The 19,526-nt window shown below is 41.9% G+C and overlaps 1 protein-coding gene across 15 annotated transcripts in view; it reads right to left on the bottom strand.

The window, feature by feature from the left end:
- Positions 1 to 19,526, bottom strand: part of SIPA1L1 (signal induced proliferation associated 1 like 1) — a 368,863-nt gene that overhangs the window by 105,202 nt on the left and 244,135 nt on the right. For all 15 annotated transcript variants that reach the window (XM_044230270.1, XM_044230260.1, XM_044230258.1 and 12 more), the window contains 2 exons: positions 10,026 to 10,156; positions 4,994 to 5,182 (listed from right to left, as the gene is read on the bottom strand). In XM_044230270.1, coding sequence (XP_044086205.1) covers positions 4,994 to 5,182; positions 10,026 to 10,156 — 320 coding nt within the window. The remainder of the gene's footprint in view (positions 1 to 4,993; positions 5,183 to 10,025; positions 10,157 to 19,526) is intronic.

Raw genomic sequence — 19,526 nt, 5'->3', positions numbered from 1 at the left:
CAGTCATCCAGCCCAGCCTCAGCCCGGCACAAGAGCATGGATGAGCCAGGGCAGATTCCTTGTGAAGAGACGAAATAAAGCTACAAATGCCATTGCCTTCTTCCCCTGGCCTGATGATGGTCATGTGTATTTCCCTCCTGATAACAGACATATAGGTCCATGAGCAGTTTAGAACCAAAGTGGTGGCCATCTGAATTTAATTGGCCACTAGCTGTTATCATAATCTAAAAGAAGAAGAAAATCTCAGGAATGGTAATTGTTCTGCCAAAGCTTCATTCATATAAAAGGGGTTTTGGGAAAGATGTTTTCCTTATGGTCCATTCTTTAAATCTGGCTGCCTGAATCAAAGAAGTAAGTGGCTGGTCAAACTCATTTATGCCTCAATAAAATGATGCAACGTGGCAATGAATATCCTCTGTCAGCACAGAATTTCATCCATATCTTTAATCAAAGAATCAGTGGTATTCATTACCAAATAACACTTGCTTCTTTCCTTAACATTTCTTCTTGAAATAAATCTTGCAGACCTAATTAGATATGATCATTTTCTCCTTTAACTTCAGTAACTTAGGCATAAGTTTTTAAGGAATAGAAAGCCCAATAAATATTTTCATTTCTTTGCATTTTTAATAATTATCTAGAAAAATAGTGGAGATACTCCATTTAGGTAAAACCACTACCACATACATGAAACTTGACATTTCCTAATGAAACAGGATTACCAATTCTCTCTACTGCAAACTGGCAACTATAATTTAACATGTTCTACTAAATATTAGACGTCGAAGTCGGCAGCAGTGCTGCTTGGAGCCGTCTTTCCAGTTTCTTCTCCCACTCAAGGGAGGTAAAGGAGGACAGGGTGTTCAGTGCACTGCATAAGAGTGAAGGCTCTGGAATTCGAATGCCTGCACTCAGGACTGCTGCCACCAGACCCTAACTGTGAATGGTGGGGGTCTTTCGGCCTCTTTGTGCCTCAGTGCTCTTGTCTGTAGATCAAGAACAATAACAGCACAGACACCAAAGGATTCTGAGAACTAATTAAAATAATTCATGTAAATTGCTTCATAGGATACCTGGCTTGGTCACTACTCAATTAAAAAAAAATATATATCTATTTTTATTACTCTTAAATGTGCCTCCCATTCCTGTGCAGCTACACTGACCGTTGCCATAACCACACTCTGCTTCCACCCCTCTATGCTTTGTTCTTACTGTTCTGGGTCTCGACCACCGCCCTGAGGAAATCCTCCTCCCTTCCATGGCCCATCTTGGGAACAGGCCTCATCAGTCATGGCTTGGCCCTGTTGGCCTGCACCTCGTTGCTCTTTGTTTGCAATTCTCTTCATTATACTCATTGTATTAAACCTGACTTTCATTATAGTAATTTATGACCTTGTCTCCTTCATGGGTAAGGACTGTGTCTTACTAGCCTATTTATTCTCCATAGTATTTAACAATCCGCAGATAGTGGTTCTCAATAAGCATTTATTAGATTTGAAACAGTTGTGATTACCTATGACCGTGAACATAACATATTATTCGGCCTGTACTAGCAGTGCTCTCATGGGATGCTCACAAAGGTTAAATGAGATAGTGCATGTAACAGGCCACTAATAAACTAATATTTTATCATTATCAACCACAGCTAATAGTTCTTTGGAGCACATCATGTGCCCAGCACAGTGGCTTTCCATTCCCTTTGCACAGAGTAGATGAGATAAAGGTGTTTTTAAGTGACTGATAAAGAAAATGGCTCTGACATGGCAAATTTAAAAGTAACTATTAGCTATATTATTAAAAAGTTGGCCTGAAGAGATCATGAAATTCCTGATATTTTACAACATAGTTTTGAATATCTAAATAATTCAAGACATGCAGAAGTATAAAAACTTGCAAATCGGCAAAACAAAGGGCAGTATTCTGCAAATGTGTATACCCAGTGGTCAGGACTATTAAGGGCAAACAGCACTGTGAACTTCTGAACGTCTCAATCTTCTCAAGCATAAAATGGGCCAATGATTAGAAGCCCTGTGCAGGGCACTGTAAAAAGTAAGTCAGGGCATGTGCTAATGTGCTTACGGCAGTGCACTAAGTAAACATACATGCTGATCTAATTTATTTTTATCATAAATGATGTTCTCAATTATCTAATAAGTGAAGGTCTAGGACCAAGATAGATAAACCAAATCCAGAGCTGATCCAAATTTTCTGAGTCATAGTCTGTTCTAAATTATTGACAGTGTGAAATTACTGGTAGGGTATTGTCCTGTCTAGGACGATGGAAATGAACATCAATAAATAGTGAGCCCAAAAAGGCATCAGGAAGGAGAATGTGAAAGCTCAGAGAAGCCACATATAAAATGTGGATAAGTATATATTTATTTTATAAAACTTCAGAAATTAAAACACCTACCTTCAGTTCCCACAAACATATCAGTCTAATCAAACGAAAAATACGTTTTTTATATTTTTGTGAAATGCTTTCTTTCATATATTACAGATAAAATTTTAATTTGTTCTTCTATTCATTTCAGCTTTTTAGAAGTGGTAAAATGAAAAAATAAAGCACCAGAGATCTGGAAGGCAAAATGTCGCAATGAAGCAAGCAAACAGTGTTTTCTTTTTCCAAGCATAATCATGTATGCTGTTTAAAGGAAAAAAGATACTAAAGGAATTGCTTAAATAAAACTTAAGGGGACATCTAGAAGTTCTTTTCAGTAAGTCTTTTTCCTGATAACATTCTATGAATCTTTTTAAATGTAAGGATGTACAAAGCATGAAATTTTTAAAAATGATGACATGGACGGAAACAGAAAATGCTTTGCAATGATTCAAATGTGTAATCCACTGCACTTAGATGCATTTCTTTTTAAAAATATGTATATATAAACGCATGAAAATAATCATTTTCTCAAAATGATTCCAAGGCCTTAATGAGATTTCCTACCAAAAAAAAAACGACTCCCCAGACTAAACGCTCAAGTATGCATGTCATCTGCTTTTTATCAGCACAATCCTGGCTTTGAATACTATGGAGATATAAATGAAAAGAAAGAGGCCAAGGGAGTTGGGGGTTGGGTGGGGTGAGGTGTGGGGAGGTGCTCCTTAGTCCAGATTTAGAGCTGCAGATTAGAATAGCAGGCTTTAAACTTCTGGGTTTTACTGCCTAGTAAAATGTCCAAAATAAAACTGGGGAGACTACCCTAGGTTGCCAAATTTTAATTTCTCAGATGAAAGGCATTAAAGAAACAACTAACACATATTATCATCAATAATTTATGAAGGAAAGGATATTTTAATAACCCCTAAGAATAAGCAGCCCATAATTGTAGCATGGGCAGTTTTGTGAATTAAATAAATTTAGCTTTAAGTTAAACTCACTATCTAGTGTTCTTATCTTTTCTATGTTGATGGGACCAGAAAGTGTTCATCACTGAGCGAGGGCATAAGATGAGCCAGAGACCACACAAGATGTCTATAATTAGGGCACCCACTTTTTCCTGAATATGGGTACAAAAACAGAAAAATGGCAAAAAAAAATACCTCCCTTCTATAAAATAACCTGTTCTAATGTAGGATTTAGAATGTTCAATTTGTGATTACATTATCAGTGTCTAAATATAATTCTCCTTGAAAAGCACAGTAACTGGAAAGACTGAATCCATAAAGTAGAACCTCATCCTCATTTTTCTATTCCTCCTCTGTTAGACTGAATTTCAGAACATTTACTGGAAAACAGCCCCCAAACAGTTGAGCTTACTGGTACATCGGTGGTCTTCTGAAACATTCCAAGTGTGCCTGATTTGAATGTTATTAACGTGGACACGCAGAGCCTACTGGAAATCTACGTACAGAACAGATACCGGCTGGGCTCTCTGACAAGTAAAGTGAATGGAGAGAGAGAGCAATGGTTTGAAAAGTCGTGTCCAGCCTTGGCTCCTAACACTGGCTAACTTAAAAGGGTACACCTTGAAATGGGTTTTTTTAAAAACTCCTAGTCATTTTAATAATGTTGGAATTTTTGGTTAACTAAGGAGATGCCATCAAAATTTGCTCATAAAATGGCATTCAATAAGTGGACAAATTTTATATTTGGAGAATTTTTTTAATTGCAATAGTAAAGCTATAATTAGTCATAGTGCCAGGATGTAATATGGCTGAAATGTTCAAAGATGTTCAAAGAGAGAATCAGAGTATATAAATACAGCATCTAACACAACTAGCCCAGATGCTCAAACTATTCCAAGCAGAATGTGGGCACATCCTTGGTTAGTGAATTTTCCAGAGCCTAACTTTCTGTTCTCTACCCTTTTGCTGTCTCTGTGTAGATTATCCTACCAACCATCTGCATCTTGACCAAATGGCCAAACATTAAGGTACAGTAAGTTTGGAAGTGAGAAAATCTTGAGCATTTTCCTTTTGTGACTAATTAGGACACAGATTTTTAAAATCTTGGCTAGCATACATCATCGATGGTATAAATAGACTTTTGAAAATTGAAGCGTTTAAGAACGGCAGGGTACAGCGGCTAACAGCACAGGCTTCGAACTTACTGTGTGAACCTGGGCTTATACTCAATCTCCTGAGCCTCAGGGTCCTCATCTCTAAAATGGGGATAATAATGGTGCCATTCTCATAGGGTTGGGAGAATAAAATGGGTAACATATTTAAAGCACTTAAAACAGAGCCTCTTATTAGTACTACTACTTATTCCTAGAGTATCTGAAAAATTCACTGCATTTATGGAAGATTTTATAGTGAAAGAGTTTATACTGAACACAGTTTAAGAACTGTATCAATTCAGACAGAAAATTTTATCAGATGAGAAATGTTCAGAGAGTTAAGGAGAAAATGAGTAATTGCAAAAAGACCATCCTTTGTCATATATGGTATCAGTTTTTCCTGTCAAAAAAGAAGTATCGAGGTCTGTATTCTGGAAACCTAGCAGTTAATCTGAGCAGCAAGAATGCCCTCCCCCAGAAGTCAAACTCACCCCTTGCTCATCCAGTTTCATGAGTTGCTCCGTGACCTTGGGAGTGTTGAAGGCCAGCCTCAAGCACTGGACATTGAGCTCCGGAATCACATGCTCCAGCACTTCCTTCAGGGGCAGTCCTCTGGCTGTCGAGTGCTTGGCTGTTGAGGGAATGGCGTCCTCCAGGACTGAGCCTCTCAGTGTCATGAGCTGAAAGACAGACACGCACTCCGTTGAGGACTCTGGGTGCGGGAGAGACGTAAGTACATCGAACACTACCGCCTAGGGGAAGGGGCTGCTGAGGAGCAGGGAAGGACTTCTGAAGGGGAAGCTGGTGAGGGAGAAAGAATGGAGGGATAGAAGAAGTCTGTGTATGAAAAGAGGCCAACACTTCCAAGACCCAACCAAGTCCAAAGGCACTCATTATCAAGCCTTTCAGGGACACCTACTTAAAAACCATATACAGCATTTCCTTAGAGAGCTCAATAAGATCAAGTCTTTATATGGCTGTAAAACACCACTAACCAAATTAGGAAGGACATATCCTGGAGAAATATCTGAAGAATAAAGGCTCAGGACTTAGATGTTATACCTTCCTTTTATTTTATATTACATTATTTTACTACGCAATTATTCTACATTACATTACAAAATTCTATTACATTATTTTATTACAAAAGATAAAGGGAAGGATAAAGTTTTAAATTTCATAACATATTGCTCACAAGCATATACTATTTATATTTATAATGCTACGATAATATGACCATGACTGCAGCTATTACAGCAGCCTAGATAACAGCACTGAAAATCACTTTACATTTCCCCTTATTTTTTTTTTAAAGATTTTATTTATTTATTTGACAGACGGAGATCATAAGTAGGCAGAAAGGGAGGCAGAGAGAGAGAGAGGAGGAAGCAGGCTCCGTGCTGAGCAGAGAGCCCAATGCAGGGCTCAATCCCGCATCTCAGGGATCGTGACCTGAGCCAAAGGCAGAGGCTTTAACCCACTGATCCACCCAGGCACCCCAAGATTTCCCCTTATTTCTTAAAACACTTTCCATTATTACGAAATATAAACATCACCAAAGAAATTTCTCCATGTAATGATGATTTGTTGGAGTAAACATGAAGCCTAGAGGAGTCTTCATTCCCAGAAAGTGTCACACAGCAAAACTGTTACTATAATGTAAACATTGTATGGTGACTTAAGAAAAAACCCCATCACACTGAACACCTTCCTATGAAGCCAGCAGGTCACCAGGCACCGACCCGCAGCAGGTGTGGCCAGCGACAGAGGAAGGCGTGCCTGCGGACGGCCAGGTGTGCTGTGTGCGAGGGGGAGAGGGAAGCAGCCCTCAGTGGCAATTCGGAAGGCTGAATTTGCTAAGAAAAGTGTTAACAAGCTCAGGTTGTAAGAGAGTCCAAAGGCAGAGTACGGGATGTTGTGGCTCAGTGCATAAGAAAAGGCCCTCACGGAAGGCCTGGCACTAAAAAGGGGCCACGAGATTGGGGGTGTGTGTGTAAGTTCTGTAAAAGAGCATGTGGGAGAGCGAAGAAGAACAGGATATGGGGTGGGAAGAGCCACCACAGTGGCGGAGCAGGATCTGAGGGGAGCGCCCAGGAGGGCGGGCAGGGAAGCCGAGGCCCAGGAGCACAAGTGCGCGCGTGAGGGGGCTGTGCCCCATCAGACTCCCCCACGGAGCCTCAGACCTCGTTTGAATGGGGAAGAGGTCTACGGCCATACCATCCTGAACTGCAGGAGGAAGAAGCCGCAGGCAGACAGTCCACCTGGAAGGAAGCCGTTAGGAGGCTCAGAAACCAGGCAAAGGGAGCATGATACACGGTTAGCAGGGTAATGGAAACCAAAGGAACAGGCACCAGAGAAGGCAAATCTCTAACATTTCCCAGCTGATGGGGAAGAGAGAGAAGGGCAGGAAAAGCAAAATTTACCAGCATCTTGCTCTCAATCCAAGAACAAGGTGCTATCCATTTAATTAATATCTTTTCTTTCATTTACAAATAATTTGTTTTCAAATAACACTTGTGTAATAAAAACATTTTTCCAATGATTTAATATGGAATTTGACAGAAATGTTTTCTGGAGCTTTCTTCTGTTTGTGTTTTAAATCATGGGAAACTGCGGAACAACCCAGTTACTGTGCCCCTGCTTCCATGGGACCACCGTGCCTGGGGACAGGAAGCTACACAGGCTGAAGTCTGTTCAGTGGAGAAACCAAGACCAGGAAGACTAATCCTGCACCACAGAAAGATAGCAGCTCACCTCACAGAAGCCAAAGCAGAGGAAAAAAGACAGACTCATTTTTTTCTATCTGGATCACTAGCATTGCTGCCATTTTTCTTAACGATTTCCAGATATAAGACAAGGATCTTAAGAAGTCCTGGTGCACCTTTGCTTAAAAACATTCACATGTTGTAAGATTTTATTCATGAACTGTCAGGCTTATAAATATGTTTATGTTTTCCTGTTTAGGTTGTGCAATGATGATTTCTACTGAAATGCAAGAGGAAACAGCAAAGTGTCTGTGGGACAGGGACTGGCATCTAGAGATATTTCTCTCAAAGGACTTTCGTTAGTTAATTTTTGTGAAAAGCCTAACTAGGATATTATAGTTAAACCACATTTAAGGAGGACTTTGATTGGAAAGGAAAAAGTTAACAAGAAAGCTAGGGACACTTCCTTACATACACATTAGAAAGGCCAGGAAGGAGACAGAGAGGAAGGGAGAGCACGACCTAGGATTCCATGCATTAGACGTATAGTCCTGAACCACTCAAGCAACAGTCCCACCTTCATGGGGCTTAGATTCTCGTGCGGGAGACAGAAAACAAACAAAATAAAAAGTACTGCATGTGAGGTAGTCATAAATGTTTGTGAAAATAATAAAGCCTAGCATGAGACATGAAATGGGATGTGTGGGAGTAGACATTTTAGATCCAGCGGCCAGAGAAGGCCCCTGTGATTTATGCGGACAGGTCAGGAGGCAATGAGAGAGCTGCGGCTGAGGAAGCCAGGGGAAGGCCTCTGCAGGACAGAGGAATAAGGAATAGCTGAGCCCTGAGGCAGAGGCACTGAGGCGGCAGGAGGGGAAGGAAGCCTAAATTAGCAAGGACACTGACTGGCTGTTACTCAGGAGATGGGAAACCTTTCAAGGATTTTGCACTGAGGAATGACAGATCTGGATTACATTTCTAAAGAGTCCCTGCAGGGCTTAAAGGCAGAGCGGGAAGAAAGGCTCTCCGAGAAAGAGGATGGTGGCCTGGCCCAAACCAAGGTGGTGGGATGAAAGAAGAGGTTGAATTCTGGGCATATTGTGAGGTCGGAGTCAACAAGCTTTGCTGACACACCAGACTGGGGGTTAGGAGGCCAGGAGGAGATAGGAGTCCAGTGTGACTTTAAGTTTCTGGCCTGAACAACTTTAGTAACAGAGCTGTCAGTTAAACATTAATTTGAACATAAAAATAAGTGATGATGGTGTCTTAAAGCAGAAACAACGTTTGACTTGGATGTTCCAGTCAAGGGCTAAGGCAATGGACCCAAGGGACCATGGGACGGGCTAGCAGGAAGGGGAACTGTCAGACCAGAGCAGTGGGGGTGGGGAGGGTTGTGTGTGCAGCTTGAACACTGGGCGCAGGCAGCAGGGGATGGAAGGACAGAGGTTCGGACCAGAGAGGAGAGGAGAGGCCGGGGCCAGACAGGGAGAGCTGGGAAGCAAGCTGCAGGGGACAGTCATGGAGACCAGTGACAGGAGCCAGGGAGGAATCCCTCTTAGAAAACTCTGCCCTCGGACGTCATGGATGGTAGCAACTGGAGTGGCCCTGGGAGGGGAAACAGGGAGGAACAGGAGGACAAAAACCCCAGAAGTAAAGAAACAGGCTGACAGGAATCTAAGAAGGCAGAAAGAGGCAACTACCTATGTCAAGATTCAAAAACAGCGTGTTCTCTGTGCTTTTTATGTTCACCAAAACCTGCTTAACATATAGCTCTGGTTAAGAGAGAAAGTACAGTGGGGCATGTGAGCTCTTCAGTTCTCTGTGGCCACTATGTACAGGCTACTGTTAGAGACTGAAGGCATGCCTTTAAAAATCCTATTTTTAATTTCCCCAGAGTTCAAGCTGAGGAACAATTACTAAGTGAAGCCAACCCCTGAAACCTGCCTTGTATCCAATGGGGGAAATGAAGTAAATGTCCTATTTAAACTGGTTTCAAAACCATTATTTTCTAGCTACCTCAGCGGGGTATTGGGCATCAATGCACAAGAGCAATCCTACAGTGAATGCGGTGCACAGAGGCAGTAACAATTCGTAACTGGCACAACTGTGCGTTTAGAAAAAACAAAGGCGAAACTTCAGGGTCCCAAACTTGTTCATGAGTTTACAACAACAGCACCAACAACAAAAACTGCTTTGGTGGCTATTTCATTTTTCCTTTCCTTTTCTTTTTTTTTTCTTTTCTTTTTCTTTCAAAAAAAAATTCACACGTGATGTGTACTCCGAGTCCTAGAGAGCCCCGAGAGCCGGTCTCCCACGCTGTGAGGTAGCCTCGGGTTCGCCGGGTCCCTTGGAGTCTCCTGACAGCTGGGGAACAGGCCCAGGGGGTGGCCAAGCAGAAGTGGAAGAAGAAAAGTCTCTTTCCCTCTTCTTGGGTCAAAAATGGTCCTAAGCAACAGTGTGGAAGAGCGAGTCAACTCTTGGGTGACCCGCTCTCCCCTGTCAGGCCGCCCGGCTGCCAGGGCACGGTACACAATATCCACTTCAGAATCTTGAGGACTCTAGCTTCCTGGGGCCACACTTACCTGAGTATCTTTTTCCCAATCAAAACCCCTCATTCATTTATCGCATCTACCCAGGGTCGATGGAGAGGAAGGATTCAAATCCAACCGTGATGTGCACCCCCGTCCCCAGCAGAACAGATGAACGGGGCCTCGGCAGATTCTGAGACCCAGGCAGCACTGTGCTGGTATCTTCCACGGCTGTGCTGCCGCGACTCCTCACTCCGGTCAAGCCTCGGTCTTTCTGGTTTGCGACTTACCTCACTGGTTCTAAAAATTATTCGGTAGTTGTATGGAGATCCATTTTCCTTCGTTTCTTCTGGTTTTTCTCTTCGAATGCTCACAGCCACTGGACCAAGATTCTCATCGGCCCCAAAGTAGTTCCAGTGTTCTTGGGTAAAGTAAGACAAAGCAAAATTAGAAAATTGACATGTCACTTTAAAAATGTTACATTCTGCCTGATATTTAGATCGCTCAGAAGTTATGTCAATAAAATGTAAACACATTTAGCAAATATTCCTCAGTGAGTTATAAAAACAGAGACTTAGCTATACAAGTTTGGTCTCAGGGGAGGTAACCCTGAAGAGCGCTGGCTTGTTAAGTGTCTTTTTTTTTTCTTTAAACTAGTGTGCAACTTACTACTTTATTATTTAATATTATTTTAAGAGATTTGTGTTCTGGCCCCTCTATTCTACCATTTAAATAGGCTACACTGTGTGGGCTTCCTCGCCTAAGGGAAGGTTTGTGCCAGTGCCAGTGTTTGTGCAAAAAACAGAAAAAAGCCCTACATCTCTTGAGAACAGAGACTGCGGATTGAGGGTTTTCCCCCAGATTAAAAAAGACTTCCCAAGGGACATCTGGGTGGTTCAGGCAGTTAAGCATCAGGTCATGATCTCAAGGGCCTGGGATCAAGTCCTGCATCCCACCCCCAACCCCCCACTGCTCAGCAGGGAGTCTGCTTCTCCCTCTCCCTCTGCTCTGCCCCCAACTTACGTTCTCTCAAATAAATAAGTAAAAATCTTAAAGAAAAAAGAAAAAAAAAGAAAAGACCTCCTAGAACAGGAGAGAGGAGAAAGGACTGGGAGTCACTGAGCCACACTTGTCTCCTAGCAAGAGTAGGGTCTACGGAGGAAAGAGCTTATAGGAGAAGAAGCTGAGAGAGCCAGAAGCTGAGGCCCAGGGCTCTGGGCCTCACCAGTGGTTCCCACACAGGGAGCACCAGAGCCATCCTGCAAAGCCATGAACCCGAAGGGCACAGTTGGGGTGGGTAAGAGCTCTCTCCTGGGTAAGCAGTGTAGCCAGATGACTGGCGATTCAGGGCCCTTTCCTCAACATGCTGGCCCTACACATGACCCCAAACCCTGGCACAGCCTGGGGGGTTAGAGGGAAGCCACCAAATGACTGATGCTGAATTCCTTCCTCTTGACCAGAGGGGAAGTCAGGATGAAACTTAAGTTAATTAACAGAAAAAAACTTTGAAAATGATATTCACTATACACTAAGTATATAATTCTCTAAAAAAGTTGAAATTGTTGATACACACATGACATTTTCACAGATGAGGAATCCCGTAAAACAGAAATATATGAGAAGCTAAAAAACCAAAGTAGCTAATTTGTTTTTTGAACCTCCACAATACTTTACATTGTCCTAGCTCACTGACATGTGACATGGCTAGATGACGGAGCCATGACATGGTAAGTCACCCTCATACAAAATGCATAAATCTGAAAATACACATCATTTCCATGTGAGATAGAAAAGCATTTAAAAACCCATGAGAAGAAAAAGAAATAATGGCATAAAATGTCTAATCATGTAGTCTTAAAATTCAGGTAATGTAGATGAAGACACTTTGCCAGTACTGAAGAGGGATTATATAAGGATACAGGAGGGCTCTCCAAGAATACTGTCATAATCCATGGAAATTCAAAATGAGAAAACTCAGTGGGAATAGAGGCATCGAACATCTCATAAGTGGGCAACTGAGAAGCAACCTGATAGGCATCACGAAATCTGGGTACAAACACTCATGTACACTCTCAAACCACAGCCCGTGAGAATCGTCACACTCCGCGGCTGTCTACTCTTACTCTGCATCTCAGTTTAGTAAGCCTGGTGGTCTGGTCTTCAAGCTCAAGGATCAAGGTGTGATCCTTCCAGAGGTTGACAATGTCCAGAGCGTAGGGCTGACACAGGCTTGCATGCAGCAAGCGATGTGACAGAACAACAGACAAGGAGGAAGAAAACCAAGACAGGAGACAGAAATTGTATGAAAAAGTGGACGAGAACTTAAAGGAAACAAGACAGCGGTCTGGGGCCATTGAGAGAAGGAGCGCTGGAATCACCGCCCGGAGCATTTTACTGCCGCAGCACAGGACTGCACCGCGCCGGTGCCCGAGAGGAGCAGGAGCCACATGCGTTACAGTCTGCTCCTTGCACTTTGGGGGTCGGACTGCAGTCCAACTCTCTACAAAGTCCTCCAACACACCCCACAGTCCTCAGGAAGGCGGGTGAGTTCGCCGTTCTCTGCGGCTGGGGACAGCCGTTCGGGGGCGGCTCTCAGTTCCCTGCTGGTAACCTCAGCGGCCCTCAGGCTGTCCCCAGGCAGCTCTCGCTCCCCCTCCCCGGAGCAGACACTGCAGAGGTCCTCTGTTCTCCTTCCACTTCCCCCACCTACCTTCTCCTTGGTCTCAGCAAATGACAACAACGGTCTACACCACAAGGAAAAAGCAGCCGCATCAGAAGCAAGCAGCCTCACTATCCGCCATCACACACACAAACTGACCCGGATCCAGACTTGTGTTCCTTTTCTTTACAGTTCCTAACCCGACCTCCCCCGCAGTTCTGGCCTCCATTCATTGCACCTTCCCTGAGACTCTGATGCCTTGAACCCCCCTCTTCAACTTCAGTGTCTCTCTCTTTTTCCTCATTCCCATCATCACTGAATCAGGCTCATGTCTGATCTTTAAATAGAAAACTTGTCCTCAAGTCCTTATCACCCTCTGGGTTCTCTCCTTTGTCTTTGCGTCCACTGGCCACCTCCTGAAAGGGCTGCCCAGTTCCTCACCTCACAACTGCTACAATCCGACTCTCATCGCACAGCCACCACTGACAGCTTTCAAGCTAAAGCAAATGGATCATTTTGGTCTTTATCGTGCTTCAATTCTCCAAAACGTCTGGCACAGATGATCATTTTCTCTAGAAACACACTCACCTCCCGGCTTCTGCGGTACCACCTCTGCCCATCGTTCCTCTGCCACTCTGGCGGGTCTTACTCTGGTGCCCTTCCTCTTCCCATCATGAATATTCCACCCATGCCCAGAAAGAACTTCTACTGTCAGCTCAAAAGAGTCTAGGTGCCCACTACAGACACCTCGAATCCCCCCAGCCATAGCTTCACAGCTTCCCGATGGAACTCTGTCTGTCCGTGAGCATCTGCAAACAGGAACTCGTTACCATCCTCACAAACCCGTACAGCTCTCTCTGCAGTCCCAACTGCAACAAGTGCCACATCCACCCAGCTGTCCAGCCCAGACCCCCTGGGAATTCCAGCTCCTGCACAGCTCTCACATCTACCTACCTTCTTTCTCATCCCTCAGCCATCTAGACATTTGTGGGTCTTCTGATTAGTTTCGCACCACCAGCCAGATGATGCAGACCTGACCGTCACTATTAAGTTTTAAATACTCTGGTTTCCCACGGGGTCCTTGGATACTTTCCATGCCTTCCCAAAGGCCCTCTCAGCCTGTTGTGAACCTGTCACTCCAGTTCTAAGTCAGATCGCTCCATCTTCCTTCCAAACCCACTGTACGCAATTTTTCTCAGTTGCTCAAACTTCACTATGCCCTTTCTCACCTAAAAGACTGTCTAGAACATTCTTCCAGCAGCTCTACTTTATTTGACTAAGTCCTCTCACCCTGCAGGTCTCAAATAAAATGCTGTCTAGACATCCTCTAAAATGTGACAACACTGGAGCAAAATCAAAGTGTTTATTCTGTGTATTAATTCCAAAACATCATTTTATTTTTTAAAAAGATTTTATTTATTTATTTGACAGACAGAGCTCACAAGTAGGCAGAGAGGCAGGCAGAGAGAGAGGGAAGCCGACTCCCTGTGGAGCAGAGAGTCCGATGCAGGACTCGATCCCAGGACCCTGAGATCATGGTCTGAGCCGAAGGCAACAGCTTAAAAAACTGAGCCACCCAGGCGCCCCCAAAATGTCATTTTAAAGGAAGAATGCATAAAAGGACAAATCACTGAAGTGAAATATTTCATGTATTTCAAACACAAAAATATAGAAATATTATTAGGACCCTCAAAATACAAATTCATCATAATGTAAATATTAAACCCTATCACTCTAGTATAAATTGGCAGAAAAAATTAAAATAGTATTTTTTTTTTTTTGACAGAGATCACAAATAGGCAGAGAGGCAGGCAGAGAGGAAGAAGCAGGCTCCCCGCTGAGCAGAGAGAGCCTGATGTGGGGCTCAATCCCAGGACCCTGGGAGCATGACCTGAACCGAAGGCAGAGGCTTTAACCCACTGAGCCACCCAGGCGCCCCAAAATAGTATTATTCTGAAAAAAACCTAACCCTTACATAAAAAATGAAGAATATTTATAAAACAGAAAAGTCTGGGTGTTTTAATCGGTTAAAGATTATTTAGAAGTTTTATGTGTGTCATCATTAAGTCCTGACATATTTTTCTTTTTTGCAGTTTTTCACAGCTGCTGAGTTGGGGGAATGTTCATGAGATAATTAGAACTGATTTCTAATATTTTCTTCAGACTCTATCTTCAAACCCATTTCTGGTTTGATAACTCTAGCAGAGCTTTTTAAACTTACATTCTGTTTTGTTTTGTTTTGTTTTCCTTGAAAGAGAGCTCTAGCTATTATTTCCAAGAAGGCATTTCCATTTGTTGAACTATTTCAGTTTCGCTGGGGTAGATGGAAATCTTGGTCTGGTTTCTGGTGTTAAATTCACTACTACCATGATCAGACACTGCTTGTTCAAAATGTCTTTCCATTTGAGTGAGAATTATTCACACAATAAAAGCCTTGTTTTTTTGCATGCACTGTCCCTGTTTCCTGCTCCCGAGGATTACAGAGTTCTAGAAACATACCCTCTCTACACGAACATAACTTTATTCAGTTCAAAATCCTAATGCACTGTGTAACTCTCCGACAGCAGAATTCAGTACATCACCTTAAATCAAATTTCTGAATCCTTACACTTTGATGTCAAGACAAATGACTGACTTTTTTCTTTTAAAACCAAAATACCAGCCTTTGAAGGCTATCTTATCTGGTCCTTCTGGCCAGTCTGGGCTCTTCCTGTCCTTCAAGCTCAGTGGACTCGAACCTTCCTCCCAGCAGCCATCTACCTGCACGTTTTGCTAGTAGAGTTATTCAACTGCAGAGAGCTCTTCCAGCCAGACCCACAAATCAACTCTGTCTTTTGCGGGAATGGAAGGGGGGTGAAAGGGGAACAAGAACGGGGGAGTTACAGAAGAGGAGGGTTACAGAGAAGCCAAAAGCCTGTGATGAGAGAAATCAGGATAATGAAGTCAGAGGGAGGAGAGGGGAAGGGAAGAGGAACTGGATATTCAAGTATGGTGGGACTGATGCAGGAGTTGAAATACAGGTGTTGGGCCACCAAAGCTAATGACATTTTAGTGCCAGCATACTGGAAAGCTAAAAACCAATACTGCAAACACTCTGTCAGAATGATATAATGCAGGGAAGAGAGGCACTGTGCCAAGCATTCTATCTAATATTCATGTCCACCATGGAAATAGAGGTATTTCCTTCTTCTCTATAGATGTGGCAGCAATGATTTAGAGAGAATAAGTCACCACCTAGTCATGAGCAACTAGCAGTACCAGATTTCACACACATAATTTTAACTACAGATTTCAAAGCTCATTTTTAAGCCATTTTATATTAACATTATCTTCCCCAAAGTTTCAGAAATTTTATTATGAATACAAAAAAGTCTAATAAAATTTGATGCCTAAAGGGATTAACTAGCCAGATCATGCCTAAAGAAAGCTTTATTGAGCTCCAATTGCTTAAGTGGCTAAAAGGGCAATTCTGGTATTTTGCCCAAAAAACTGAATTTTGGATTGGCTTAATATTCCCAAAAAACATTTAGATTATTTAAAACACCTTAATCACAAATCTGAGAATATCTAAAATCAGATTTTTAAAAAATAAAAGAGCTTGTATCAAAACAAAAATGTTATTCCTTGATGTGCCATAAGTCAAGGCTTCACTATGTTCAAAGGGAGAGATACTAACGTTTTATCCATTGATGGTTGATTCCCCCGTCCCCGCCTGCATTTTCTATATTTAACACCTAAACAAACCTTTAGTCTGACGTTTAGTTCTGGTTCCTGAGTTTTAACAAAGATGATACCAAGAGTGCCAATGAGCAGTTCTGGCATCACTAGAACAATCTGCATAAAAAACTATATATTTTGGTTGACACATTCACAATAATAAGTAATTTCACATTCAGAGAAAAGGGAAGTACTAAGTAGTTCAAAGCACCAAGTAATTAGATCAAGTACAGTCACATCACCTGGTAATGAGCTGTGTACAAGGCAAAAAAATTAAAAAAAATAAGCCTGGTATTTTATCTGTAAAGGGGGAAGGGAAAATACAATCACAGGAGTTACAGGGTTCAACAGGTAATCTTCGTGTTGGTCTTCACAGTAATTGCAGACTCTGTATTAGAACTTCAGTTGTACATTTCTCTAGGGAGACCAGTAGAATCTGTACTGTGCGGAATTATGAACAAAACTAAGTTTTTTAGAAATAATTTGCAAAGCAAAAGTATTTTTTTTTTAAGTATTTCTTTAAAATTGAGAAATTTATATAGGGAGAACAGACATGATAAACACAAGAGAAAGCAAATGAAACACAGCTACTATTTCACACCTAACAAGCTGGCGTCTACATTTGTCAAGTACAACTGGTGTTTCGCAGAGTGGCCCCATTCATACTCTGTGGCTGGCGCTGTGAACGGACAGCAGCCACTTCAGAAAGCATCAAGAAATATACGCTGTCACAAAATGTTCATATTCTCATCTTAGCTACCCTAATTGCCTGTGCAGAAGGACAAATGAAGAGCCTTCCATTGTCTCCAGAAAAGGCATCTTAAGTCACTGTGGAAGGGGACACTGAAGGTACTAGCACTGAGCACTCAGACCTGGTTCCCCCTATATGGCAGCAGGTCAAAGAATGGACCTGCCAATGACAATTATGTCACCATTTTCAGTATTTTAAGCTATTTTTCCCTAGAATAGTCTCTTGCTGGACTACAAGTGTGCCAGTGGTAGTGCCGTGGACCTGAATGTGGACTCTCTGTATTTTCATCGGGCAGAGAATCCAGGTGGAAGGAGGAAGGCCCCGCAATGTAGCATGCCCCTCTATGCCTGCTGGGTTCAAGTTGTTCAGATGTTCTGTTTTTGTACAACTTGTTACATCTTAATAAGACTGACAACTAGGTTAGAAAGAGAGGACAGACCTAAAGCTAGGAGAAAAGCAAGCAAGCAAGCAACAGCAGCATATTCTGCTTTTTAAAAAATGAAACCCAGGTTTGGCAAAGTAGAGGTAATAAGACGCCAGCTTTTTAAAGAATGGCTCTTTCCGAGAAGTGCACCACTCAGATATTCTCAGTCTCCAGTCCCCAAAGGGCTCATCCTAATTATAAGGGTGGAGGTTCCATGAGAACTAAATAGCCCAGGACTTTGCATCATAATCAAAAGCAGGTCAGAGTAATGCATGGGGACATTTACACAGGACTGGCCATGTGCCAGAATTCTGTCCCAAAGCTCTCCAATAAGCTTATAATTATTGTTGCATAAGAGTAATTGTGCACATTTACAAAGTACAGAGTGCTCTGAAGTTCCAATTCTTTTTCCCATAGATAATTCTTAAAAAAAGTAAGGTGGTCTACTTGCCAAAACTGCATGAAGTGGTGGGCCTAGGAGAGCACGTGACTAAGCAGCCCACAACACCTCCATAACTTGCCAATACAAGGTAGGCTTTAATACTGTTAGGTTGACATTAATAAGTTGCATTGAAAAGATTTTAAAAAAACACAAAGAAAACTCTTTTTGAAACAAAAGGATAATAAAGAGTAATAGAATCAAACTGGGGAATTTTTATTGGTCATTATCTATGACAAATAGCCAATAACTATATTTTTTTAAAATTCAAGCTCATGAGTGATTAAAAGAAAATGTTTTGAGCCTATAGTAAGTAATCAAAAATACAAACTATAAATATTCCAAGTAGGCAAGAAAATGTTCAACTATACAATCTTAAGCATACCAGGTAGACTTTTCTGGTCTGTGCTTCCTTAAGAGAAGCAACCTGGCAGTAAAAAAATCAAGGTTCCTATAAAGTTCACACCATTAGATTTACAGGACTCTACCTTACAGAAATAACAGGGTATGTGGGGGGAGAGTTACATAACAAGATTCATGTACGCCAGAGGTTTTTAGTCTTGTCTATGGATAGAAATTAGGGTGCCCATGTACACGAATGAAAAAAATATAGATCTTTATTTTCATCAATTTCTAAACAAACACCTCCCATTTCTGTCAATGATAAACATAGCAACAAACTACAGTACTATTAGCTGTACGTGTGACTTTGACACCAAAAGAAACTATAGATATTTTCATGTCACTTGATAGTTGTTGCAGACATGTCAAAATGTCAACTATGCTCATCACTACTTTGAAAGTTATCAGACCTGATACTAGATCATTTTGTTAACACAGAAGAAACAAAATTTTAAATACTTTTGCAATTGTATTTTAATATGCTTGAATTGCTTTGTATTTTTACTTTAATCTGGGTGAAAAAAAAATTTATTCTAAGGTGACTCCATAGGTTTTGCCCAACTGCCAAAGAGGGCAATGGTGGGGCAGGCCGGGGGCAGGGGGAAATCTTAGGACTATCTGATATAAACATTATGTGTAATAATGAAAAACGGGAAAACCTTAATTTGCAACAGCTGGAAAACTTTAACACAGCCAATTACGGAAGCATGAAAAAATTTATACACTGTATCTAATGATCCTATCTTACTGAAAACTTGAATAGGCATGTATTAAGGAACAAATAAAATCACTAGTAATCCCAAGATTAATTTTCTATAGTTACTATTTTTCTGTAATGAATATATATAAGTTCTATAATGGGAAGATTTTTAAAAGTATTAAAAAATGTATTTGGTTTGCAAATGGCCAGTCAGTATTTAAAAAACTGTAAAAGGCTGCATATTAGTGTAACTCTTTACTTTTAATGTTAACCTTGATTCAAATGCCAGCTCAGGGGAAAAAAATGATTTAACAACCACATACGAGAAATTACAATGAAACACCCATCACTAAGTCAACTTTTTTATACTTAAACACCCTTTGTCCCTCCTTACCAGGGATATTGCAGCAAGAGGTCTTCCTACCTAAAAATGCTTTTGAAGGGCCTGGAATAATGTCCCTCCGAGACAGCCAGAAATGCGGTTGAGGGCAAAATCACTACCGTTCAGCAGGATAGGGACGATGCAGGGAGTCTCACAAACAGTACAGCCACAGACTTGCTGGCTGCCGGCACCAGCTGCAGACATTGCTTCTGCTGAGGCTCCTCTGCCATCAAATGCTTCTGCTGGACCTGAACACAGTTAGAAAGAGGTCTCCCAGGGAGCTCAGTTGATTAAGCATCTGACTCCTGACTTCAGCT

This window comes from Neovison vison, chromosome 13 (assembly GCF_020171115.1).
Source record: "Neovison vison isolate M4711 chromosome 13, ASM_NN_V1, whole genome shotgun sequence".
Classification (NCBI taxonomy): domain Eukaryota; kingdom Metazoa; phylum Chordata; class Mammalia; order Carnivora; family Mustelidae; genus Neogale; species Neogale vison.
The sequence above is the reverse complement of the archived record's forward strand: the minus strand, read 5'-3'. Positions and strand labels throughout refer to the sequence as shown.